Here is a 24059-nt window from a genome sequence, read left to right as displayed (position 1 = left end):
GGGTGAATTAAAGTCCCTGCGAATCTGGGAGGGTCTTAAACTTGGGATTCTGGAGTACTAATATTGTGTAATGTGGAATTCTGATTGAAAAACTTTTCCAATGACAATATGGTCAATAAATTCTATATTTCTTTGAACTGCTGGTTGGACAAAATAAAAACATTTATTCTAAATTAAATATATGACATTTTTTGCACAATGTAGTTGTTTTGTAGATTAAATGACTAAAATCTGAACTGAAAAACTGCAGAATAATTTATAATGAAAATTGTTGATAGATTGATAACCATTGGAGTAGTGGGACAATCATGTACACACACACACACATATATATGTGTATACACACACACACACACACACACATACACACACATACATATATATAAACTAAATTAGTCTTAATTATCAGTTTACATGGTATGCATGTATATATGTGATGTTTGTAATCTGGGGTTGGGGCTCCAGGAATTTTTCTGGTGTTTTAGCTTCTAAGGTTTGTCAGAAATTGCCCAACTTCTTGTCTTACTCTACTGTGTCATTAGTGGGTCCTTCCTTGGTTTGTGTGCATGGCAGAGGTATGGGTGGAGGGTTTATGTACTATTATCTTTGTTTGCTATTTATTGCTTTAACGCTATTCCTTTATACTGTGTGTGTGTGTGTGTGTATATATATATACATCAGTATTTCTGTATTTCCACACCCTCATTCTTCTTTCTCCATGCTATAGACTGTGGGCGGAGCTTGTCCTTCCATGAGGTGCGAGACCAGCGTGAGGTAGAGATGAGGACTGCAACTGAGGAGTCATCCAATAGCAGCAACAGTGTTGGAGGTGGTGGCAGCACTGTCCTGCAGCGCCTCCTGCAGGAACAGATGAACCGAAATTATATACTGCAGCAGCAACAACAAGCAGGAGGAGGTGGTGGAACAGGGGTGGGTGGTGGAGGAGGTTTCTCAGTACAGGGACAGGTAAGCCCCTCTGATGATCACTCAATGACCCCCCACATTGCCCGGCAAGAGCCGCAGGGACAGGAACTGCAGACTGACAATGGCTTGGAGAAGTTGGGTTCCACCAGAGCAGGAGGAGGGGGTGGTAGCAGTGCAGGGGGTGTAGGTTTAGGTACAGGTGTAGGAGGTAGTGGTGGAGGGAACAGCCAAGGGCAGTGCCCAAATGCAGAGGACCTCCCTACATATGAAGAAGCTAAGGTGCAGTCACAATATTTTCGTGGCCACGGTCCTCCTCCTCAACCTCTTCCACAGAACAGTCCACCACAGCAGCCTCCTCTCCCTGCCTCGGTGGGCACTACCTTCTATGTCACTGGGGTGAGCAGTGTAAAGGTGCGCACTGAGGGTCGCCCCACAGTGCAGCGAGTAAGTGGTGCAGGGAAGGTGCACCAGGATGATGGACTAAAAGATCTGAAGCAAGGACACGTTCGGTCCCTCAGTGAGCGACTTATGCAACTCTCCTTGGCTACGAGTGGTGTAAAGGCTCACGCCCCTGTCACTAGTGCACCACTCTCCCCCCAGCCACCCCCTCCAGGGCCACCTGGTGACTACTACAAGCCACACCCTCGTGGCCCACCTCCAGACTACCCTTTCAAAGTAACTGGTTCTCCTACCAAGCAGTGGGAGCCTGGAGGACATTTTTACCAAGAGCACAGAGGGAAGGAACACTCCAGGGAGGTGCCTCATGTCCGATACCAGCCTCCGCCAGAGTATGGCTCATTCAGGTAAACAATAAACAATCACTCATCTTTAATCAATATGTCTAGTAATAATTATATGATGAAAATGGGAGACACAGGACATCTATTTTTTTAATGTTCAACATGTCACATGAAATACTTAATTAAAATTATTTTCCAGTTGTTAGTATTTCAACACCAAAACCTTTCTTTTTATGAACACATTTTTATATGTAGTAAAACCACTATCTATTAAACCGAAGAAGCCAAAGTTAACCAAGGTTAAGTGTGGCCTATCTGATCTAAAACTACCCAAACCCACTACTAGAATCTGAAACAACTAATCCAAAAGGCGTTGAATAAAGGCAACTGGACTCTTTAAAAAATTTTACAAGTACCCATCACTAAGCACATACCCCTGTGCAAACATGCACAGACATGTACAGTCACTGAAAACAAATGTGGATAGACAGAATAACCAAAACAAAAAAATTATTAAACACCATGCTAAGAAATTTTCAATAGATGCAGTGTAGATGAACAGTAACAGAGAGATTGGACAATACAATGAATAAATAAAATACATAATAATAAAACATAAAGAAAAAATAAATAATAGACAAATAAATAAAGGAGTGTTACTCAGTAATAATACTAGTAATAATACTGGAAATTAGGCACAGCTGTTCTTTGAAGAAATGCTTTCTGCAACCAAGGGTATTTTTAAATATAGGACATTATTAATGGGTCAAGGACTCTAAAAAGCGATTTTGGGATGGGATTATTTTCAGTGTCTAGCCGTGGTGGATTAGTGTTATTTGTTCAGTGGAGGATGTACAGTAGTTGTTGTGAAAGAAAATGTCTACAAGAATTTGTAACTATGCTATTAGGAGATCCAGCCCAGTGGTAGGGTTACAGGGGTCACAGCAAAGAGGTTATTTATTTTTGAGATGTAACCAATTAAGGATAGTGGTAATTTGTTCCATCTTTCGAAATGATCTTTTATTCCTAATAGAGGTGTGCGTTTAAGTATGAATAATTAATTTAGATGAGGAGATATGTGGATTCCAAGGTATTTGATGGATCTTACTGTATGGCTAAAGGGGGTCCGGTGCCTCAGCATCCCACCCACCCACAGGCAAAATCTTGGATTTTGTCCAGTTAGTGAAATAGCCAGACATCCTGCTATAGTTACTGATCAGACCATGGACTGATGGAAGTGATTATTGGCATACAGTATAAATATAATTGTATATCTGTGATGTGGTCACGTTGCCTAATGGAGGCTGCAAGAAGTTCAATGAAGAGTGTGAACAGTAGAGGGGATAAGGGGCATACTTGTTGGGTATCTCGTTGTAGTTTAAATGGTCTTAAGATTATCCTAGTAAGTATTCTAATAAGAATAATCTTGTGTATTTTTTGAGGAAGGTCTCCGTTTAATAAAGCCAGTTGGATCTATGTGAATTAATGATGATATTACTGATTCCAATCTGATTGATAAAGTTTTGCTTATTATTTTTATATCTAACTCCAAACTTTATTTATTTATATAGCACTTTTCATACTAAAAAGCAACCCAAAAAAACAATTACAACATTACAACAAAACACAGGGGGCGTCCACGCCAAGGGGTCCCAGCCCTTAAACCATAAGGGCATCGCTGTAAGGGCAGAGAGGCTCCACATCAAGGTGCAGAATGCCTAACTACCCAGGCCAAAGGGACCCAAGGGACGGCGCACCCATGGGCAGACAGGAACAACCCTAAGCGTGGCAGGCCCCCATAAGGAAACACAATAAGATGTGGTAAGACATTGAAACAAGTAGATAATAAATAAATAAATAAAAAGATAGATAAAGTAAATAAATAAAGTATTAAAATAGTAAATAAAAAGTTGAAACACTCTTTACCAATAAAAACTGGTTATAAAAGTAAGTAAATGAGCCATGTTAAAGTAAGCCACATAAAACACAAATAAGATTACTACATATCCAATGTGATAAAATACAGTTAAGAGGAATAAAAATCATGAAAAAGCTTGATTAAAAAGATGAGTCTTGAGCCTCTTTTTAAAAGTACCAACAGTCTCTGCGGCCCTGAGGTTCTCTGGCAGGCTGTTCCACAGTCGGGGGCCATAATAACTGAATGCCGCCTCCCTGTGTGTCCTAGATCTAACTTGTGGTATTTTAAAAAGGCTGGTGCTGGAGGACCTCAGGGTTTGCGAGGGTTGATATAGTAAAAGTAAGTCGGACAAATAAGAAGGCCCAAGACCGTTAAGACATTTAAAAACTACTAAAAGAACCTTAAAGACACACGGGGAGCCAATGCAGTGATTTTAAAACTGGTGTAATGTTCTCTCGCCCTCTGGTCTTCGTCAGCACACGAGCGGCTGAATTTTGTAAAAGTTGTAAATTGTAGGTGTTCTTTTTATGAAGACCAGAGAGCAGAGCATTACAATAATCTAGACGACAGGAGTTAAAAGCATGCATCAGCACCTCCGTGCTAGCCTGAGAGAGAAACGGGTGGACTCTGGCTATATTCTTGAGATGGTAAAAACTCAGAGTCAAAAATCACGCCCAGATTTTTTACAGATTGTGATATCTTAAAATCATGTAGTTTTGGTAAAAGTTTTTCTCTCTGGTGTTCAGGACCAATGACTAAAACCTCTGTTTTGTCCTGGTTGAGCTGTAGGAAATTCTCTGCCATCCATGACTTAATATCTAAACTACAGTTTGAAAGGGCATCAATAGTCCCTGTGTCATCAGGAGACACGGCGATATATAGCTGTGTATCGTCAGCGTAACTGTGAAAGTTTATGCCTTATCTCCTGATGATGTCCCCCAGGGGAAACATATATAAGTTGAAGAGGGATGGGCCTAGAATTGACCCCGGGGAACCCCACACTCAATCCCATGGGTTCCTGAGGAACAGGTATCCAGACTTACAAAGGAGCTTCTATCAGGGAGGTATGAGATGAACCAGGTGCCTCAGTCTGTTAATTAAAATACGATGGTCTACTGTATTGAAGGCGGCGGTTAGATTCAGGAGAACCAAGACTGAGTTTATGGTTATCCAAGTTACACCTGACATTTAAAAAAGGGCTGTCTCTGTACTGTGGTTCATCCTAAAACCAGATTGATGCTTCTCTAAGACGTTGTTGAATAAAAACAATTTGCTCTAGAATTTTGCTTAAAAATGGTAAGTTGGACAGTAGCTGATAGTTATTAAATTATTTGGGTCCAAATTGCTCTTCTTCAGAAGGGGCCTCACCACCACCGCCTTAAAGTAGGCAGGGAAGACACCTGTCTGAAGAGAGCAATTCAACATATATAGCAGCTGTTTCTCAAAGAATCCCTAAAATGTTTTTAAAAAAACAGTGTGGGAATTAGGTCTAAAAGGCAGGTTGTGGGCTTTACTTGGGAGAAGACTCGACCAAGTCCCGCATCAACCAGGGCAAAACTCTCCAGTGTTTCCTCGTGTAAAATCAATGATCCAGGTGCGTAAATGGTTAAAATCTGTTGAGGTAAATGACTCGACATAATGTCATTGATTTTACTTCTGAAGTGGTCTGCAAAGTCCTCACAAAGGGCGTCACTAGGTATTTTGGAGGATCTGTTAAAATTTGTGTTTGTTATATATATTTATCTATTGTGAAGAAGAGGAATTTGGCGTTGTTTTTGTGTTCTGTGATTAGTTTATAGAAGTGGGAAATTCTGGCCTGTTTGACTGAGTTATTGTAAGTTTTGAGGAGCTCCTGTAATATTTCATAATGAACTGTAAACTTTGATTTTCTCCATCTCCTCTCAGCACTCCTGCAGTTTCTTTTCAAATGTTTGATTTCTTCATTTCTCCACGATGGTGTAGGTTTCGATTTAATTATTTTAATAACAAGTGGCGCCACTGAGTCCAGTGCTGACTTCAGTTTGCTGTTAAAATCATTAATAATACAATCACAGGACGCTGGTAAAATCTCTACAGGAGTGCTCTGTAGAACCTGGATAAAATTTGCAGCCACTTCAGGAGTAAGGTAGTGTTTCCTCACCGTTCTCACAGGGGCCTCCCGCTGGTTAAAACCGGTGATGTTGAAAAACACACAGAAATGGTCAGACACAGCCAGATCCACGACAGAGGACACACCCATGATAGGCCATAAGATATGACCAGGTCCAGGGTGTGCCCCCTGCCATGGGTCGGCTACATGACATGTTGAGTAAAATCAAAGCATTGTAAAATGTTTAAAAGTTCTCTGGACATACAGTCCGAGGGGACATCAACATGTAAATTAAAATCATAAGTTATTAAAACTCTGTTATATAATGTGTGGATAATTGATAACAGGTCTGAGAAGTCTCTAATAAAAGAAGGGGAATAACGGCGTGATCTGTAGATTGTGACACAGAGGATAGGCGGGCTGCTAAAAACAAAGGCATGATACTCAAATGATGTGTAACTGTTAAAAAGAGTTTAATTTGAGAACATGTTATTTTTTTATAATTGATGTAGTCCCTCACCTTCTTTTGTCCCCCCTGGTGGAAAATAAAAAGTTAAAATTTGGTGGGGAAGCCTCAGTGAGAACATCAGGTGCATCAGTGCCAAGCCATGTCTCTGTAAGAAGAAGGCAGTCCAGGTTGTTGCCTAAAATTACATCATGAATGATAAAGGATTTGTTCCCTAGAGAGCGCACATTCAGCACAGCCATTTTAATGTCTGTGCTCATCATGTCGTTTTAGCAGAATATTAAAAACACAATTTTTTGTTCCAAAAACAGTTGTGGGTCTAGTTCGTCTGTGTGTAATGATTGTTGGGATTGTGTAGCTATTGTCTGGTGCTTCTGGGGGCAGTGAAGAGGGGTTGTGTATGGTGTGTGTGGATGCAATGGGGGAAAGCATGTCAGTGTAGGTGAGTCAGGAGGTGGAGTGAAGGTCACTGTTAATAGATAAAAGCCTTGAACCCTCCTGGTTTGGGTGGAGACCATCCCATTTAAAAAGGCTGATCCTGTTTAAAAACACAGTAAAACTGTTCACAAAGAGTATATGTTTAATCAGGCAATAGGCCTTCAGCCAGGTCTGGAGCTGACGTACCCGGCTGGTGTCGACATCACTGTAACAAGGTGGGGGAAGTCGAGATAATCAGCCGTTTCCCCGTATCCAGCAGGTGGTCAATTAGTTCAATGAAATGTTGTTTGAGGACCTCCGACTGCTGGCTCCTGAGGTCATTGATGCCAGCCTCAATGACCACCGCGGAGGCCGAGCTGTGGTACAGTGGAGACATCCATCCCGGCGTTGTCAGGGACCAGAGGTGAAAAATCAGCAGGGTTGACGGGTACTAGAACAGGCATTCCGGGGGCCTGTATTAGGGTCCCACTGCACTGTGCCCTGGAGACTTGTGTTGAGCTTGGCTAGCTTTGAGCAGTGCTTAGCCGCGACATTCATGAATCTGGATAACAGGGAGTCTTTCTCACGGAGTTCAACCGAGAGTCTGTGGATGTCTTCTTTGAGGTCAGCCATTTTTTTGTTTACTTTCCTAAGCAGGATATCTGGGGGTAGGTGGTAGTTGTACATGTAGCCATTTCGGCTACTCCGCTAACAATCTCTGCTAAAGGCAATAATAAAATTGGATCCTAAAAGCAGGTAAAAATGCTAATAAAATCAGATTTTAAAATTACTTTTATAATTGTGTAAGTAAGTTTCTTAAAAAGTTGGGAACTGAGAGGATGCGAGAGACAACAACCAGGACGCCACGCATGCGCCAGTGGTATAACTTAATCTGTATTAATTAATAATATTGGGCAATAATTTGAGCAGTATGTGGGGTCCTTATTTGGTTTTGGGATACGTGTGATATAGGCAGTGTTCATGTGATGGGTTATAGTTTTATTTTTGTGAATTTCAGTCATTACTAAAAAAAAAAAAACAGTGATCAAAGAAGAGGCCATAACTGTATAAAATTCTGTTGTGTAACCATCTGGTCCTGGTGATTTGTTGTTGAGCATGTGTTGGAGCGCTTTTGTAATTTCTTTTACAGAGGAGAGGGGGGTATGTCAAGAGTTTCTGACTAGGTTGGAGTTAGTTTAGGGAGACAGAAACTTCTCAGCTTCTTTTTCACAGTTGTTTCTGGATGAATCTATGATTGAAGTACTGATTGGATTTCTGTGTTTGTTTAAGTTGATTTGCTAAGAATTTTCATGTTTTGTTTCCAAATTCAAAATGCTGTTGTTGGAGCTTGAGGAGAATGTCCACAGTTTTTTATTTAGTATATCATTTAGTTCATGTGTGGTTTTTAGGTGGTCAAAAAGGTAAAAGGAATGTTCCTGTCAACAAGGATGTATGCATTCCTGACCTTTCCCTTAAAGTTAGAGTGGAAAAACTGTAACTGAAAAACAGCATCTATCTAACTGCTATTGATCAGAATCATCCAAAGCTATGTCCACACGTATGAATCTAGTCCATCTAGGTGTAGAAATGCTGTAGTACATATCCCAGGCTTATGCATAGCGCTGTTTCTGCTAGAGACCTCAGCAAAAAAAAAAAGAAGAAGGGGGGCAAGAGTGGAGAGTGTCATGCTGTTCACATGAAGGTTTCCTGAAGACTACCACAGTCCTAAGCTGCTTCAGGTGTGAAAAAACTTTACTTTTCACTGGTTGGTTTAACCTCTTAATATTCCAGCTAATGAAGTTGAGATCAGCCTTCACCTAGAATGCAAAGAAGGGAAAGAATAGAGTGATTAGCTACAAAAAAATTCATGGCCTTCTGTGAAAAAGTGTTTGCCCCCCCTGTTAAAACATAACTGTAATTTATCACACCTGAGTACAATTTCTGCCTGCACCCAGGCTTGATTACTATCACACCTGTTCACTCCAAAAGCTAGTTTCAAAATCTTTTTACTATTATTTTCAAAATTAGTATTAAAAAAAAATTATACATTAAGAGCATGAATCACAAATAAAACAGCCCAGGTGTGAGTACAGTTGGTACAATTCAGTACTATGCAACAAAAATGAAAGAATAGTTGTACAAAGATCCTGAGGTAGAACATTGACCCCCTTATGAATTTTTTTTTTAATAGGTTTTTAAATTGTGGAGTCAAATTCCTTGTATGTGTTCACATACCTGCCCAATAAAGCTGAGTGAGTGAACTGTCGTTACTCAATCTTAAATGGTAAGTTACTGTAATCACTGTTTAACGCCTCATCATTTAACAGGAATAGCTTTGTTTTGTGTGTGTTAATTTTGTAGCCTGACAGGGGTTCAAATCCCAAAGAGAGACAGTGCCGCAGATAGTCAGTGTGGAGAGAGACTTTGTGTTTTATACCACCCCTATGAATGCCCACAATGTCAGTGCTGTCCCTGAGCACGACTGCAAGCGGGTCTATAGCTAAATCAAAGAGAATTGGGCTCAACCGTCAGCCTTGATGTGTTCTGCTGCCTAGTACAAAGGGTTAAGAAGTTACACCACTTGTCTACATTGTTGCAGTGGGGGTGGTATATGGCAATTTGCCCAGCCTATAAATATAGGGCCAAAGCCAAACTCATTCAGAGCTAAAACAAATACCTCCACTCCACACTCCACAATTGAACGCTTTCTCTGCGTCTGTAGAAACAATACATTCAGGGATTTTGTTGTGGGAAGGCATATATACGCTACCAGTCCTAAGTTTAAGAACACCCTATTTTTTCCAGTTATTTATCGCAATTCAAGTCATGCAAGCCCAATGAATAGCTTGAAATGGTACAAAGATAAGTACTGAACAGCCAGAGGTTAAAAAAAAAAAAAAGGTTTGGTTACCCAAAACTGAAACATAATGTACATTTCAGAATTATACAAAAAGGCCTTTTTCAGGGAACATGAACTGGGTTAACAATTTAAAGCTGTTTTGCAGCAATGAAGGTTGAATCAACCTTGAAAGCTGGTGCTACTAATTCCTACAGGTGTTCCAACTTTTCTGTTTTACTTACAACCCCCTCTGTCTGCATAAAAGCAGTGTTGGAACATGGATCTAACATTAACAACGTGACAAGAAACAAAGGGAAAGGCAGGGCTATATATACACAAGAGGGCTCAGGGCTGACAAGACACAGGTGAGACGCATGAGGACAATCAATGCAGGTGAGACAAATTAACAATCAAGAGACAAAGAGGCACAAGACAGGAAATCCAGAACTTAACAAAATGAAACAAGATACACAACATGACACAGACAGACATGACAAAACCACAAGGAAACATGATGGACAGGAAACTAGGCAACATAACAAAACAAAACAGGAAACTTCAAAACATGATCACAAAATAAAAGACAGACCTAGAACCCCGACATTGTGATTGGTTTGGTGGAAGAACAGCTTAGTTCAGGATCAAGCCACAAGTTAAAGTCCTCACCCATGATTAAGAAACGTGAGTCCAATTCAGATAGCTTGGAGAACACTTGTTCAAAAAAAGGGACATCATCGACGTGTAAATGTTTGCCAAGACAACATTTGTATCAAAACGTTTTACAGACACAATTATAAACCTGCCATTGTTGTCAGCTGTGATATTTGCTGGCTCAAAATCTCTTGACATAAGAACGGCCACTTCCCTTACCCTGGCCCGGAAGGTAGAGTGAAAGCACTGCCCTGCCAATCTAGAAAGAAGTTTAGAGTGCTCGGAAGACTGCAAGTGGGTTTCCTGCAGAAAAAACTATATCTGTCTTTAAACGTTTAAGATGGGTGAATACACTCCTTTTTTGACGATGTTGTTCAGACCCCTGACAGTCCAGCTCCGTATGTTAGTCTGTCTAGACATTTTTTTGCAGCTTTTTTGCAGTTTATTTTTTGCAGCTACCAGATCTAAAGCGAGAACAATTCTATATTAAGTCTAATAAATATTTCATTATGTGTTAATTTACTGGTTAATGACTTTCACACCCTCCACATCGAGAATGTGGTTAAGGCTGATATAATGGGAAGAATAAAAAGCATAATACAACAAGTGTTTCAACTGTGAAGCCCAAAATTGTTTTATTTATTGCTGTGGACTAAAAATGTAAAAAAATAAAAACACTTTCAGGAACTGTAAAAATTGAGGCATATTATTAAAAACTTTGAAATTCGCATAAAGTCCAATTGCAACATAAAACTGAGGTAGAATTTTTTTTTTTTTTTTAAACTCCTCTGAACGTCTTAACCTTCTATAAAAAGCACCACAGCAATTCAAAATTCCCCCTTTCCAAGAGGTAACAGTTTCCCTGATTTCTTAAGTCATAAAAAGTGTCGTCAATATCTGGACAGTCACGGATGGCATCTCGACATTTCCCAGCAAATTCACCAAGCTTGTGCTTTATTGTATGCTGATCTTTAAACTCAGCAAACCTTTCAGGACCACACGTTGATGGTGAAGAAAAAAAAAACTAGATACTTGTCTCGGTAACATAAAGGATCTTCCATTCAATTATCATGCAAGGTGGTATGTAGATCCCCAAACAGGTGCCCACACACAGCACATAAAAAGAGCCTGGCGTAGCATTAAGGAGCAAGTTCAGAGGCAAGGAGGTAATCAAACCAAATGCTTACTGTCTGACCATCTTTGTCTTATTGGGTGGACTGAATGCCTAGGCAGGAAACAAAAAGATGGTTCTCTTGGTGGGCTACTATATGATGTAGCTAGGTACAGGGTGTAGGCTACAATGAAGGCTAAATAGTGGGAGTGGATCACAGTTTCATTTCCATTGCTGCCCCTGAAAGGTTAGCTAGATGCCATTCGTGACTGTCCAGATATTGACAACACAGTTCGGGCACTGAAGAAATCATGGACATGCACTGTTGCCTGTTGGAAAGGGGCACTTTTGAATTGCTGTGGTTCTAATGGACCATGTTTTGTTTGTTTGTTTGCTTGTTTTTTCAAAGTTAAAACAATGTTTACAGTTCCTTGAAAGTGTTTTTTCTTTCATTGAGATGCCTGTGTTAGGTGATTTTTATTTTGATACATTTTTAGTAATATATCCGCAGCAATAAATAAAACAATTTTTGCATTCACAGTTTAAACACTATATGCATTTTTTTTCTTCCCATGGTATCAACCTTGACCACATTCTAGATGTGGAAGTGGAAAAGCATATTAATCATTAATAAATGCATAATAAATGATTTATTAGCTTTAATAAGGCATTGGTCTCGCTTTAGATCCGGTAGCTGCAAAAAGCATAATTAACTGTTAAGAAGTGTATAGTTAAATGATAATAGATGAGCAATAAAATATGTTTTAATATTAATAAGCAAACGAAAGAAGATTAATAAAGGCATGGCTAAGACATAATGGGTAGGTTAATGGTGTTTGTAATGCCATTATGAACAATCATACGATTCTCATGAGGCGTTTAATGATGTTCTTAAGAATTTGCAAACTGTTAACAAGTTTCTTATAAGCACTTATAAATATCATACAGCCTGCTATTAATTGTATTATAAAGCCATTGTTAAAACTTGTGTAGGCTTATAAATACACAATAAAGCATCCTGTAAGGACTTACAAGGGCCTTATTACCTATTAATTAATGGTTATTACACAAACCTTAATATAAAGTGTTACTCAATATGGTACAATGAGGTCTTTCAGATATGATGGAGCTCGGCCTTTCAAGGCCTTGTATGTAAGGAGGAGGAAGTGAAGCGAAGCTAATACTGGAGTAATATGAACTCTCTTGCTAATTCCTGTTAGTGCTCTTGCTGCAGGGTTTTGAATCAATTGGAGGCTTTTTAAAGAGCTATTTGGACAGCCAGACAGTAATGAGTTACAATAATCCAGCCTGGAAGACACAAATACATGAACCAGTTTTTCCGCATCACTCTGAGAAAGGATTTTCCTAATTTTGATGATATTACCAAGGTAAAAAACAGCAGTGCTGGTCACCTGCTTTATGTGAGAATTAAAGGACATATTCTGGTCAAATATAACACCAAGGTTTTTCACAGTAGTACTGGAGGCCAATGTAATGCCATCCAACGAAACTAGGTGATTAGATAATGAATCTCTGACATGTTTAGAGCCAAATACAATGACTTCTGTTTTGTCTGAGTTTATTTTATGTCTTTAAGGCATGCTTGGAGTTAAACCAGCTGATTAGTTTCATCTGGTTTTATGGATAAATATAGCTGGGTATCATCTGATAATATTGCCTAAGGGAAGCCATAACCTATTTTGGTATATACAGAAGAAGTGTTGTTTACATGGACAAACTGGAATCTGTCTGACAGATATGATTCAAACCAGTCTAATGCAGTTCCTGTAATCTTGATCCCACTTTCAAGTCTCTGTAGTAAAATACTGTGATCAACAGTGTCAAATGCAGCACTGAGACCTAGCAGGACAAGTATAGAGACAAGTCCATCATCTTAAGCCATGAGGAAATCATTGGTAACTTCAACCAGAGCCATTTCTGTACTATTATGAGCTCTAAAACCTGATTGAAACTCTTCAAACAAGCTAGTTCTGTTTAAATGATCAGCCAACTAATTGGCAACAGCCCTTTCTAAAACTTTAGAGATAAAAGGAAGGTTGGAAATTGGCCTATAGTTGGCTAAAACATCTGGGTCAAGCGTGGGTATTTTAAGTAATTTAAGTAATAAAGTTTAATTACAGCAGTTTTAAAAGACTGGGGCACATGTCCTGTTAATAAAGATAAGTTTGATTCTGATTTAATATGGAGGTATTAATTAATGGAAAAAACCTCCTTGAGCAACTTAGTCAGGATGGGGTCTTGAAGACAAGTTGATGGTTTAGATGCTGTAATAACTGAAGTGAGCTCAGGAAGATCAATTGGAAAGAAAGAATCCAAATATTGACTCGTTCCTACAGAGGTTTCTAATGCCACTGTACTTACATCTTTGACAGCTGGAAGGGTGCTATGAATTTTATCTCTAATGCCAACAATTTTATCAGTAAAGAAGCTCATGAAGTCATTACTGCTGAGGGCTGAAGGAATTTCACGGTCAATAGTCTTAGCTTTTAGCTTGTTATAGCTATCCTCCAGTGTAGTGAATTTAGCTTCTATCTCTGTTTGTCACTGACTTGGTTCGCGTTGGCCTCCAGGGAAGTCAGTCTTTACCTGTGGTAGGAGATGGTTATTTGGACACAAGTCCACCTTAGATTCAAGAGATGTTACGGCTGATTTAAACTTGGCAGAGAAATGATCTGTTCTTCTAGTCAGGGCCGCCATGTTAGCATCCACTAACTCATCATCTCTCTTCCTGTCCTTCCTGGCTGACTTTGATGCCATTCGGTCTCTAGGTAGTAGAAGAAGCGATTGAGCCGGATAGTAATGGCAAATGCCAAGATGTAAATGAAATGTTTGTGTTAAATATTAAGTTTCAGCGAAATGTTGCGGGAGCTTAGCTGTCGAGAGTCTACCCTATTCGTGATGCAGAAGTCCTTCCACTCACCTCAAAAGCTAGACATCATGCTGAGATCCAAAGAAATTCAGGAACAAATGAGAAAGAAACTAATTTAGATCTATCAGTCTGGAAAGGTTATTTAAAATTCTATTTTATTTATAAAGCATCAATAAACCTAATAACTGGTTGGGCCACCATAAGCAGCAACATGTAGCATGCAGGTCATTTTTGCCCAGTCTCTTTCTTAATGTGCATTCATGAACACTGACCTTAACAGACTGAGGCCCGCAGTTCTTTGGATGCGTTGTGGGGACTTTTGTGACCATTTTGGATTAGTCATTGCTGCGCTCTTGGAGTAATTTTGGTTGGCTGTAAAGTAATAATGCTTACCAAAAATATATAGTGATTGTTTATTTTTTGTCAGTTTACAAAGTGCAAATGAGCGAACAAAAGTAAAACCTCAGTCACTTTAATATTTAGTGTTACTATACTTCACCTTCAAACCAGTATCAATCCTTATAGAGGGTATGCACGTAACATCACAGCAAGCAGAAGACTCTGTGGTTATGGCCAGTGAGTGGCAAAATGACATGAGCATAGAAATTAGCCGCATCCAAGCACAGAAACCTGGTGTTGTGGTTCACATTTGGTGTCAGGTAATATTAATTTATGCTGTATTTCTTTCATTAAGTCATACCTGAAGCTACTTCTTAAGTTACGGTCTGGAGGGCTGTCAGATAAGTTTGTCGATGTTATTGTTTTGGTGTAGTTTTGGCCGACAGTAACTATTACGGTTCCAACAATAAATAAAATTAAAACAGTAAATGAAATATTTGTGATCACTCTTCGACATCGCTTAAACGTCCAGTGGGATGCTACAGTAGTGTATGGCTAACATTACTTTTCAGTAAAGCTATTAGCGTTAGCATATTTTATTTAGCTATATTTATCATAACTGAAAGGAATTTAAACTTAAAACTAAATGAAACTGAGACTAATCCACTTTACCAAATAAGGGGGAACTCTAGTACAAAGCTGTTGGAGCTGTGTTGTACAAAGTACCAGGATAGGTACTTTGGATGAGATAACTGATTTCTGGCCACAGAAATTAAGAAACTAAGCACATTACCTAATAAGGTTGTCTTATTGTTGCCCTGCCATTTTACACGAATAAAGCCTCAGACTGAAGACTCAATATTAGGAACTGATTCTTGTGGTCACTTAATGGATGGATCTATATTAAGATTGTTCTGCAGGATTTTCAGTCTTGCATCTGACTGGAGTTTTTGCTCTGTCTGCCATCTTTTATTTTTCTGATGGCCGAAGACACTAAATGCATCCACAGCTTCCACATCATGTCTCTGTTGGTAAATGAGACATCGACAGTTTGCAGCTGTAGCTTAAAGATAGTAGTTCAGACATATTTATATTCTGTATATCAACAGTGTAAAATGTGTAATACACCAGCTGATTTCACTTCAGGTCCAGTAAAGACGGTTTGGTTCACTCTCAGAGGCCCCTTCATCAGCACAGTCCCACCTCCTCAGTCACTTCTTTGGGCTCCTTGTCTCGCACCCAGTCCTCCACTCTCAGCAGCATGCTGACTACCTCCCACTCCTCTCATCCTTCCTGCCCTCACCAGCAACCCCAGAGTCAGGGAGAGCCCTTTGCCAACATGGGGCCTCGGAGTCCACATGGTATTGCCACCCACCAAATCATGGAGCCTTTCACTCCAGGGCCTATTCACCCAATGTTACAGCGGGGGCATGGTTTCCCTCCTGACACCTATGGCTCCACTCCAAGGATGCACCATCAGCAACAGCAACAGCAGCAGTTACCTGGACATTTCCCCCTTCCCCTGCTGCATTCCTACTCCCACCCTCAGGGGGAGCCCTTTGCTATGATGGCCCGTGCTCACAAGATGGTAGATATGCTGACAGAGGAGAACAGAATGCTAAGGCAGGAGATGGATGCCTTTCGCGAGAAAGTCACCAAGCTGCACAAGGTAATCTCCTTTCCATAATAGCTTGATAAGGCACTGGCCTGCTAAACCAGGGGTAGTGGGTTTGTGTCCCACCAGGGGTAGACACAAAAGCTTACAATAACAATAATATTACACAAGAACTGAAAGTCTCTGGTTCCCCTGGAACCACAAGAGTGCTCACTACTCTTGGCGGAAAAATAATACATTTACACTGGAGTAATCATTAATGGAGTAATTGTTCCTTCTGTTTGTACTGACGTCAGAGAAATCACTTCAGTATAAGTGATTTTAAAATCTATCATGCTCATTCCATATAAGTGTATTCTTAAGAGGGAGATTTTATCTGACTGAGTTACTGTACTATGCAATTGTGACATTGTACCTCACACACATCACGAAGCAACATTGTGTACCAAACACTGTATGTACATTAAGTGAAATACAAACAATACATAAAAAAAATATTGCCCCATAGAAGATTCAAAGGAGAGGATTGTAACTTGCTTTGAACAAAAACACTTGAACTGATCTAATACTGTGACATATACTGTATGCTACCTCAGGAGAACTGTATAATGTTCTTATAAGCTTGAATCCATTCCATCTGCTTAAAATTGGCAGTTTATCCAAAATTATTATTATTGTAATAGATGACAGCTGTAGCTGTAAAAATACAGTGCAATACAGTGCTGTTTGCATGAGCCACTATTTGAAAAAGAAATTAATAACATAACAATTTTGTGTTTACTACGTCCTTTTACTCTTTTTATAACCACAAACAGCTGGAAACCGAGATCCAGCTGGTGTCAGAGGCTTATGAAAACCTCTCTAAGACCTCCTCCAAGAGGGAGGCTCTGGAGAAAACCATGAGGAACAAGCTAGAGCTGGAGGTGCGCCGGCTACATGATTTCAACAGGGACCTCAGAGGTGAGAGAGTATGGAGTTACTTTTACTTGCCTCCTGTCTGTTTTGCCTTTTACATGACTGTAACAAAAATGTCTAGTCATTTATTTGGAGCTTCTGATTAAATATGCCCATACTGTATATGGAATTTTGTATCCATGGTCACAACAAAAACATTTACTGGAAGACTTCATTGTTCATATAGATTACATTTACACGTTTACCACTGCTCATCTAACTCTTATTTACAGTATTTGGTATTGACCTCCTTATAGTTTAGAAGATTCACTTTTGCCTGCAATCACAGCACTGTGTAGATGGGCTTGCACAGCTGGACACTGCAATTTTAGTCCAATCTTCTTTGTAATGCAAAAATACCTGTTTCTACAGAGTATTCTTCTGTCTTCATTGTGTAATTGTACCCCAGAATACAGATTAATTAATGACTGGACCAGGCCCAGTAATCTTTATGGTACAGTCACTAATTGTGAAATACTGGCATCAACTGCCTGGGGCTCAGCCGAATTCACCTTAGAGGAAGTTTCTCCTTATGTAATGTCTTAAATTTGAAAATTTGTCTTAAATTAATTGACATTCCTTTGTAGAAATGTATTTTCAGTGGTCAGTTGTCAGACAAAAGTTATGTTTTGTAAATTATAGTCAAGTAAATTCTTGTCAAGCTTTTCTGTGTAGGCTTTATTTTTCATTTAACTGGAAAGATGAAAGATGCGTCAATGGGGACCTATTATGCTCTTCCTGCTTTTCAGAATTATAAATATGTTTAAAATGTTGGATACTTGTTCTAGAGGACGTGGAAGTGTGATATCATAAGATAGGCGTGTGTTGAAGTAATCTTCGGGCACAGTTTCAGGCACCTCTGTACTGCTGAACGCGCAAGTTTTTCGAAAGTCTCATTTTGGGTACAGGGGAAGCTCTATACATAGCAACTCACCTGGCTCAGGCCTCAATGTCCAATGTTATTCCCACCATGTATACGGTGCAGACTACAAAGCTGTTGCTTGGTATTGTGTGATCAAAATGTCTAACAGAAAGTGTTTCAGGGGTGCAGACACTTATTATCTTTGCATGGACTTCCCAAAGAAGATAGATTAAGGCAGCAATGGGAAGATTTTTTGTTTTCGGTGGGAGCAAGTAACACAAAAAAAGTGAGGGAGCTTTTAAGTGTGTTCTTGCATCTCTTGAAGCTAGGTACAGACCACTTAAATTTGAAACCAAAATCCGGTAAAACCTCTCTAAGACCATCTACGACTCAACAGAAGGCTCTGGAGAAAACATAAGGAACAAGCTAGAAATAGAGGTGTGCCAGGTGTATGATTTCAACAGGTCCCTCAGAGGTGAGAGAGTACGGAGTTACTTATACTTGCCTCCTGTGTGGTTTGCTTCGTACATGAGTCATGCAGCAGCATGATCATCATTTATAAGATGCCACTATTCAACCCACAAGCCCTACCACAAGGGCTCTCATTCACAAAAAGACATAATAAACTGAGCAAATTGGTCATTTCCATAAATTCTATTCTTACATCAATAACGTCTTTTAAAACATCTATTTTCTACTGATTATTGCCTGTTTACTAGGGATGAGCGAGTACAGCATTATCTGTATCTGTTAACCATACGAATTATCTGTATCTCTACTCGGAATGTGCGGGGCCTAAACAGGAAGTGGGCGGGAGGCAGAGACGCAACACAAGCCGCATTAATCTGCCCCACGTCCGAACGAACCCACGCTTACCAGACCTCCACTGGTTGATAAGTACAAACCACAGTATAAACAAACCTGAAGCTGAAGAAACTCTAAACGTTAACGGGAAATACAGTGAACCTGAGAGACAGAGAGCTGTTGTGTGTCAGAATGAGCAGAGCGGGACACAGCAACACGTGTGTGTAGGGGAGGTGTGCAGTGCCTACACAGAATGCAGACACAGACAGATAACCAATGAGGATTTTTATTCAGTCCGAGCTCAGATATTGACTCGTATCACTCGTATATTACTTGTACTCGGCAAAAGTACTCGATACTCATTTCAGGTAAACTACTATTTACCATCTTACCATATGCTGTACTCATTTTCATTAAGATTGCATTAAGATCCAATCTGGGCAGTCGAATCATAAATGGCCAGTTTTGGGTATGTGTGTTCAGGCCTGGCATTGAACATGCGCATCTAGATCCAATCTCTGTTTTGCTCTCTTTAAGTAATCTTCAACATCATCTGTGGCACACTAGAATATTGTAACAGTTGCTTTTGCTAATGGATCTCTACTGCTACTCTAAGACCAAGAACAGCACTGTTGTGTGTGTGTGTGTCATGACTTTTGTACATATGTTTACTTATTATTTACTGATCCCTGCACTGACAACCCATTGAACCCCATTGTTTTTGTTAGTGTTATTATTGGGGTCCAAGCAGCAAAGCTGCGAGAAACCCATTGCGTTTCTACATTTTCTTATTACTAGGGTCCAAGCAGCGAAGCTGCAGGAACCCCATTGTTTTTGTTAGTGTTAATATTGGGGGTCCAAGCAGCGAAGCTGCAGGAACCCCATTGTTTTTGTTAGTGTTATTATTATTATTGGGGGTCCCAAGCAGCAAAGGTGCTGGAACCCATTGTTTTTGTTAGTGTTATTATTATTATTGGGGGTCCCAAGCAGCAAAGGTGCTGGAACCCATTGTTTTTGTTAGTGTTATTGGGGTCCAAGCAGCGAAGCTGCTGGAACCCATTGTTTTTCTACGTTTTCTTATTGAGGTCCAAGCAACGAAGCTGCGAGGAACCCATTGTTTTTCTACGTTTTCTTCTTCTTATTATTATTATTATTATAATTATTCCGTCTTCTGCTATTGGAGTCTATGGCAGCCCATAAACCCATATGGTAAAAAGTTGTGAAATTTTGCACATTGATTAAGGACAGTAGGATCTTTAATTTGCCTGAGTAACATGTTGCCAGCAAGTACGCTCTAGCGCCACCAATGGGTCAAATGACTTTGTGAAATCCACACGTACTATAGGGTTCCCCATTGATAGTTAATGCCAACTTTTGGTGTTAGCCAATTGTTGTTGGCAGCAACGCCGCCAAACAGGAAATTTGCGCGTATCTCGGCGACGCTTTGACTTGTGAAGACCAAATTTGGTCGGACGCTTTGGGACTGTGTCCAAAATGTGCTATAAAAATTTGGTGTAATTCGGCCACTAGGGGGCGCTGTAATTAACAAAATTGTGTTTTTGCTCTTTTCTCTTGATGTATAAGGATTTCCGAGTACATTTTCATGTTTGCTGATACTGTGGAATGTCCCCTTTCAGGATCTGGCAAAACTTTTCACGCAATTGCAAGAATTTGTCTGTCATATTGGATTTCATCAAAAACCTTTAAAAAGTTTCACGGGTCAGAAATTTTGTCTGATTCTCACAAAAATGGGCACAGACTATCTTCAGACTGAGCTGCACAAAAGTTACGAAGAGGCACTTTCATTGTCCAATCCGTTTGCCGCAACAGCCAATCAAAATTGACTGCCAAGGTTCCAGACAGGATGTGACGTCATATCTCGGGAACGATTTGATGTATCGAAATGAAATTTAGCGACACATCTCCAGACCCCGCCCGGCTGCTATGTGTTTTGCAAGGGAATCTCACAAATTTTGTCCTATAAACATGTAAATTATATTCCCAGATGCAGCGCATTCACAATATAAGTGCTATTACTTTTCATGCTGAAATGTTAATTTTTCGCGACGTAAGTCGTTTGTTTCTGAATTGTCCATGATGTGTTTTAGTTCATGCTGGTCGGGCGTCTCCCTCTCTCCTCCTCCCCTCGGAGAGAGCCCGGTGGTCACCTGTTCGCCCAGCCTTTGAAACGTGAACCACACGTTTAATGCCTTTACGTTCGTTGCATTATGTCCCAATCACAATCAGTGGGAGAGTAAGCATCAGTTGTGTTACGTGTTATTTTGTTCAACTTTAACGATACACTACAGCTCGGACAAGAAACTGCTTCAGAGCGAACGACCGGAGAATTCACTCAGCGGTACATCAGTGCGCATGCGCACCCGAACTGAGGCAGAGGTCTATCAACGATTACCATCATCATTACTAACTGAATTCTCAACCGTTTTTTAATCTCTTTGGTTTATTAGAAATGTCTGACATATATTTATGATACTGTATAAATTGGTCCAATTGAAAATGCAGCAACGCCATTGAAAGGCTTGAAGGCATTTATCAAAACGGATTGATATTAATAATCAACACAGTGTTAATGATATATTTAATAATAACACATTACAGTTTATGATATAATGATCACACTTGCTTTCTTATCCTTACATAAGCTAGTAACAACATGCGTCAATTTAATTTTCCGAAGCTTTACACATACATTCAACGCATCCATAACAGTTACATGATATAAAACATCTTCATCAAATTGGGAACATTTAACAAGACATCTACAGACATAAGCATGTACTTGGAGTTACATCGGCGATCATTGTTACATCCGCACACGGCACATCGATTGTATCCAGCCACTGTTATGAATGCGAATGAGGATTATTTTATATAACCCAGAGACTCTCGTTGCGAACATATGTCACGGAAGGGAGCGGCGGAAACTTCGCGTCCCACAATGCATTGCGCGATTCCCAAGATGGCCGCCGCAATGTGCGTGTCTGCGCAGATTTCCACAGGTGTGGCGGGTGAATCGGCAGAAGGCATTCACAGTGCATTTCTGCAAGAAATGCAAATTGCCTCTAGTTTCTTTTCATATGAATCGCTGACGGCCGGGTTTTTTGCATCTCCCCATGTCTTCATCTTGCTGTATGGAGTCCATAACTGCTTGGACCCCTCATTGCTGCATGCAGCTATATTTATTATTATTCCGCTCTCTTCTGCCATTGGAGTCTATGTCAGCCCATAGAACCGTTAAAAGTTGTGAAATTTTGCACATAGCTTAAGGACAGTGGTATATTTAATTTGACTGAGTTATATGTTGCCAGTAAGTACGCTCTAGCGCCACCAACGGGTCAAAGTTTAACATTTGTGTACGTAACTTTTGAACCATACGCCCGAAATTTACAAACAAGGTATCCTTGTAATCTTCGGATCATGCTAAGTTCAGCTTACCCTATGACGTCAAAATGCGTCATGGTAGATTTTCCGCCATCTTGGATTTAGTCAAAGCCCTTCAAAAGTTTTCACAGGTCGCAAATTTTGTCCGATTCTCACGAAAAGCGGCATAGACTATCTTCAGATCAAGCCGCACAAAAGTTACTAGATGGGTTTTTTAATTTCCACTTTGTTCGTCCGCTGCGGCCAATCGCAATCAGCGGCGAAGGCGCCGTTTTCGATGTGAGCTCATATCTTGGCAACGGTGTGACATATTGACATCACATTTGGCAATATGGGTCCTGACCTGGTCCCAAGTGAACACCATGAATTTCGTGCCATTTGCCTTAGAAAAACATGGTTCTTGCTCATAACTCTTGATGGGTCTATATTTGAAATAACTTTGTGAAATCCACAGGTACTGTGGGGTGCCCCATTGATAGTTCATGCCAACTTTTCGTGTTAGCCAATCGTTGTTGCCGGCAGCACCGCCAAACAGGAAGTTTGCTCGTATCTCAGCGACGCTTTGACTTCCGAGGACCAAACTTGGTCAGACTCTTTAAGACTCCATCCGAAATGCGCAGTAAAAATTTGGTGTCATTCGGCTATTAGGGGGCGCTGTAATCAACACATTGCGTTTTTGCTCTTTTCTCTTGACGTGTTGGGATTTCAGAGTACATTTACATGTCTGCTGATACTGTGGAATGTCCCCTTTCAGCATCTGGCAAAACTTTTTATGCAATCACAAGAATTTGGCCGCCATATTGGATTTTGTCAAAAACCTTTAAAAAGATTCATGGGTCACAAATTTTGTCCGATTCTCACGAAAATCGGCACCGACTATCTTCAGAGCATGCTGCACAAAAGTTACTAGATGGGTTTTTTAATTTCTACTTAGTTCGTCGGCTGCGGCCAATCGAAATCAGAGGCGAAGGCGCCATTTTCGATGTGAGCTCATATCTTCGCAACAGTGTGACATATTGACATCACATTTGGCACAATGGGTCCTGACCCGGTCCCAAGTTGACACACTGAATTTGGTGTTGTTTGGTCTCTAGGGGGCGCTGTAATTAGAAAAAACATGGTTTTTGCTCATATCTCTTGATGGGTTTATATTTGAAATTACTTTGTGTCATCCACAGGTACTTTGGGGTGCCCCATTGATAGTTCATGCCAACTTTTCGTGTTAGCCAATCGTTGTTGCCGGCAGCGCCGCCAAACAGGTAGTTTGCATTTATCTCGGTGACACTTTGACTTCCGAGGACCAAACTTGGTCGGACTCTTCAAGACTCCGTCCGAAATGCGCAGGAAAACGTTGGTGTCATTTGGCCATTAGGGGGCGCTGTAATCAACAAATTGCGCTTTTGCTCTTTTCTCTTGACGTGCTAGGATTTCAGGGTAGATTTCCATGTCTGCTGATACTGTGGAATGTCCCCTTTCAGCATCTGGCAAAACTTTTCACGCAATCGCAAGAATTTGTCTGCCATATTGGATTTTGTCAAAAACCTTTAAAAAGATCCACAGGTCGCAAATTTTTTTCCGATTCTCAGGAAAATTGGCACAGACTATCTTTAATCCGAGCAGCACAAAAGTTAGTGAGTGGCATTTTCATTGTCCACTTCGTTTGCCCACTGTGGCCAATTGCGGCCAAGAAGTGATGGTGAATGCGCCGTTTTCGATGCGAGCTCAGCTCAGAAGTTTGCTTCTATGTCGTCGACGCTTTGACTTCTGAAGACTGATTTACATATTAGTGCTTTCATAGTCTTTAGTCCTAGTCTCTAGTCCTTGTTCTGAACATATTAAAAATTATAAAGAAAGAAAGAAAAAAATAGAAAGTCATTAAAACCAATTAACTCTAGTGTCCTAAAGAACAAGTAGTAAGTCAATAAACAAAGAATGGTCAGAAAGGAGCAGGAGGAAGCCAACCTTTTTAGTTCCCACCCCTTTGTCACTACTCCATCATTCCATAATTAATAACCAATAAACAAAATACAAGAAGACC

General features: G+C 40.2%; 1 protein-coding gene across 8 annotated transcripts in view; it reads left to right on the top strand.

Annotated features, from left to right (window-relative positions):
• The window catches only part of LOC125020698 (angiomotin-like), a 101386-nt gene that overhangs the window by 30672 nt on the left and 46655 nt on the right, over positions 1 to 24059 (top strand). For all 8 annotated transcript variants that reach the window (XM_047606133.1, XM_047606136.1, XM_047606134.1 and 5 more), the window contains 3 exons: positions 728 to 1727; positions 15531 to 16053; positions 16815 to 16959. In XM_047606133.1, coding sequence (XP_047462089.1) covers positions 728 to 1727; positions 15531 to 16053; positions 16815 to 16959 — 1668 coding nt within the window. The remainder of the gene's footprint in view (positions 1 to 727; positions 1728 to 15530; positions 16054 to 16814; positions 16960 to 24059) is intronic.

Source organism: Mugil cephalus, chromosome 15, assembly GCF_022458985.1.
Source record: "Mugil cephalus isolate CIBA_MC_2020 chromosome 15, CIBA_Mcephalus_1.1, whole genome shotgun sequence".
NCBI classification, from domain to species: Eukaryota; Metazoa; Chordata; class Actinopteri; order Mugiliformes; family Mugilidae; genus Mugil; species Mugil cephalus.
Note: the sequence above shows the minus strand (reverse complement) of the source record. Positions and strands in the feature narration are given on the sequence as shown.